General features: G+C 42.7%; 1 protein-coding gene across 1 annotated transcript in view; it reads left to right on the forward strand.

The window, feature by feature from the left end:
• Positions 1-893: 893 nt before the first annotated feature.
• Positions 894-2,340, forward strand: part of si:ch1073-15f12.3 (laminin subunit beta-3) — a gene marked incomplete at its 5' end in the record, with an annotated part of 7,972 nt that continues 6,525 nt past the window's right edge. The window contains 3 exon segments of the mRNA XM_035661258.1: positions 894-1,082; positions 1,226-1,381; positions 1,565-1,758. Of these exon segments, the coding sequence (XP_035517151.1) occupies positions 894-1,082; positions 1,226-1,381; positions 1,565-1,758 (539 nt within the window).

Raw genomic sequence — 2,340 nt, forward strand, 5'->3', positions numbered from 1 at the left:
CCGTCGTGCCAAATTCTGCAGATAAAGAGAGGAAATCAATTGGCTATTTCATGATTGACCAAATACCTTCGCCTGTGAGTCTTGAAATCCAATGACCTGCACGGCAGATATATTGCCTCTTACCTGGAGATTGATAATGCAATCTTTGCACTAATTGAAACATGGCCATTTGAAATCCCTTCTCATTCTGTGTAGCAGTGTAAGTTTTGTATTTGTGTTGTATTTTGTTCTTTGAACAGCTGAGAAGTCATTGCCATGAATTTGGAAAATTTCTATTTTTGTTGGTTTTGTGCCCGAAGAAACTTTTTAAATTGTATTTTCTACTGTTAAGATGACAAATAAATGTGAAAGTCTAGCTTTTTGGAAACTTTTTTAACAGACAAATATTCTGTCATGACAAAGCTTTTTAGCCACACTACTACTTTGATCCAATTAAATTTTATTTGTATAGCGCCAATTCACAAATGGTAAGTGGTAAATAGAGCTGTACTTGTATAGTGCCTTTCTAGTCTTCAGACCACTCAAAGCGCTTTTACACTACATGCCACATTCACCACAAACCACCTGAGCCCACATCAAATGAAACAAAATATACAAAGAAATGTCACACATATCACACATTGTTCTGTTTTGGAGCCTCCATCATGTCAGAGTAGTTTTCTGTTTGTTTTTGTATATGAAGTGTCTTTGGGATAAGTTTGGGTTGGGTTTTTACCCGCATCTTTACTTTTTATTATTGCTCTCTTTGTGAGAGCTGTTTTGTAGAGACTGGATAACTTTTATCATAGTATTTTTTATTGTTTGTCTATCTGTAAAATATTTTGTCAAGAGGAATGCCTTGTCTTTTCATGCCAACCAAATCTACCAACCTAATCCCTGCGCCCTTTCTTCAGGCTGTGAGTGTAACAACCACGCCCAGCACTGTCGTTTCGACCAGGTGGCGTACGAAGCCAGCGGCAGGAGGAGTGGAGGTGTGTGTGAGGACTGCATGCACCACACCACAGGGCCGAAGTGTGACCAGTGTGCCCCAGGCTACCAGCCGAACCCCCTCAGCCGGATGGACCGCCCTGACGCCTGCATACGTAAGTGGTTTGTTAGTAAAATTTGCACACCGGCGTAGAAAGTGCAACACATCAAAATCCTTCAGTGACATGCTTCAGAAATGTGCAGTATGTGGATACAACCCTTGATGAGTGGCTCATGCTTGTTGTTTTGCTTCTGCCAGGCTGTATCTGCAGTGCTGAGGGGACAGTGAATGGGGGCCGGTGTGATGACAGCACAGGCTCGTGTCAGTGTAAGGTGAATGTCGAGGGTCCCCGCTGCGACCGCTGTAAGAGAGGCTATTATGGCCTGAGCGCCTCCAACCCTCTGGGCTGCTCCAGTGAGTCCTCCAACTCTCTCATATCACATTTTGTAACAATGCAGTCTTCTCCTTTCAGCTCTGTCTGTTTTGGATTTTCAGAAATCGAGGTTGTTTCATATTGAAACCCTCTTATACTACCACTGTTACTAATCTGATCAAAGTCTCCAGTGCCTCTTACTAACTCCTAACCCTTCTCTCCAGAATGCTCCTGTTCGCAGGACGGGTCACTGTCAGATGTTTGCGACCCAGTGACTGGCCAGTGTCCCTGTCGTCCCCACTTCCACGGCCTGACCTGTGAAGCGTGTTCAAAAGGCTACTGGAAACCAATCCTGTCAGGACGCTGTGAGCCCTGCAGCTGTGACCCCACCAGGTCAAACAGTGATACTTGTGACCAGGTATGACCTCTACCCACCAACCTATAACCCAGCCCCAGACCAAGTTGACATCTTCATGTTGCTTGTTTTGTCCGTAAAACTGTCAAAAACTGAAAGTTATTCTAGAGCAAAGCTAACGGGCACCACGGCCCACCAGAATCCACTGACAAAACCAGTTATTTTACCTAGAGTAGCACATAATCATAAAACACACTTCAAACTGGAATAAAACTATATGAAATTCAGTCTTTCTATCCTTCTAATCCTTGGGGACAAAGGGCAAAATCAGTTGTTGTTGCTACTAATGCCACTAAACAGCCATAATATCACTATCACTCTCCACCAGGCTCCATAAAACTCACCAAAACCGTCTTTGTTAGCCTTTCCACTGTTTCAACGATCACTAACTGTGCTTTGGTAGAAATAATCATTAATTAATTAAAGCATCATTAATTCAGTGACGTAGATAATAAAAACTGCAGTTTCAGTCACTCTACTTTGGTAGAAAATAATCATTAATTAATTAAAAGCAATCATTTTCAGTGCGAGATAATAAAACTGCAGTTTTCAGTCTCTAATTCAGCTGCACACGGAGCAGACCGG

Source organism: Morone saxatilis, unplaced genomic scaffold, assembly GCF_004916995.1.
Source record: "Morone saxatilis isolate NCDOM2014 unplaced genomic scaffold, NCSU_SB_2.0 Contig18, whole genome shotgun sequence".
Classification (NCBI taxonomy): Eukaryota; Metazoa; Chordata; class Actinopteri; family Moronidae; genus Morone; species Morone saxatilis.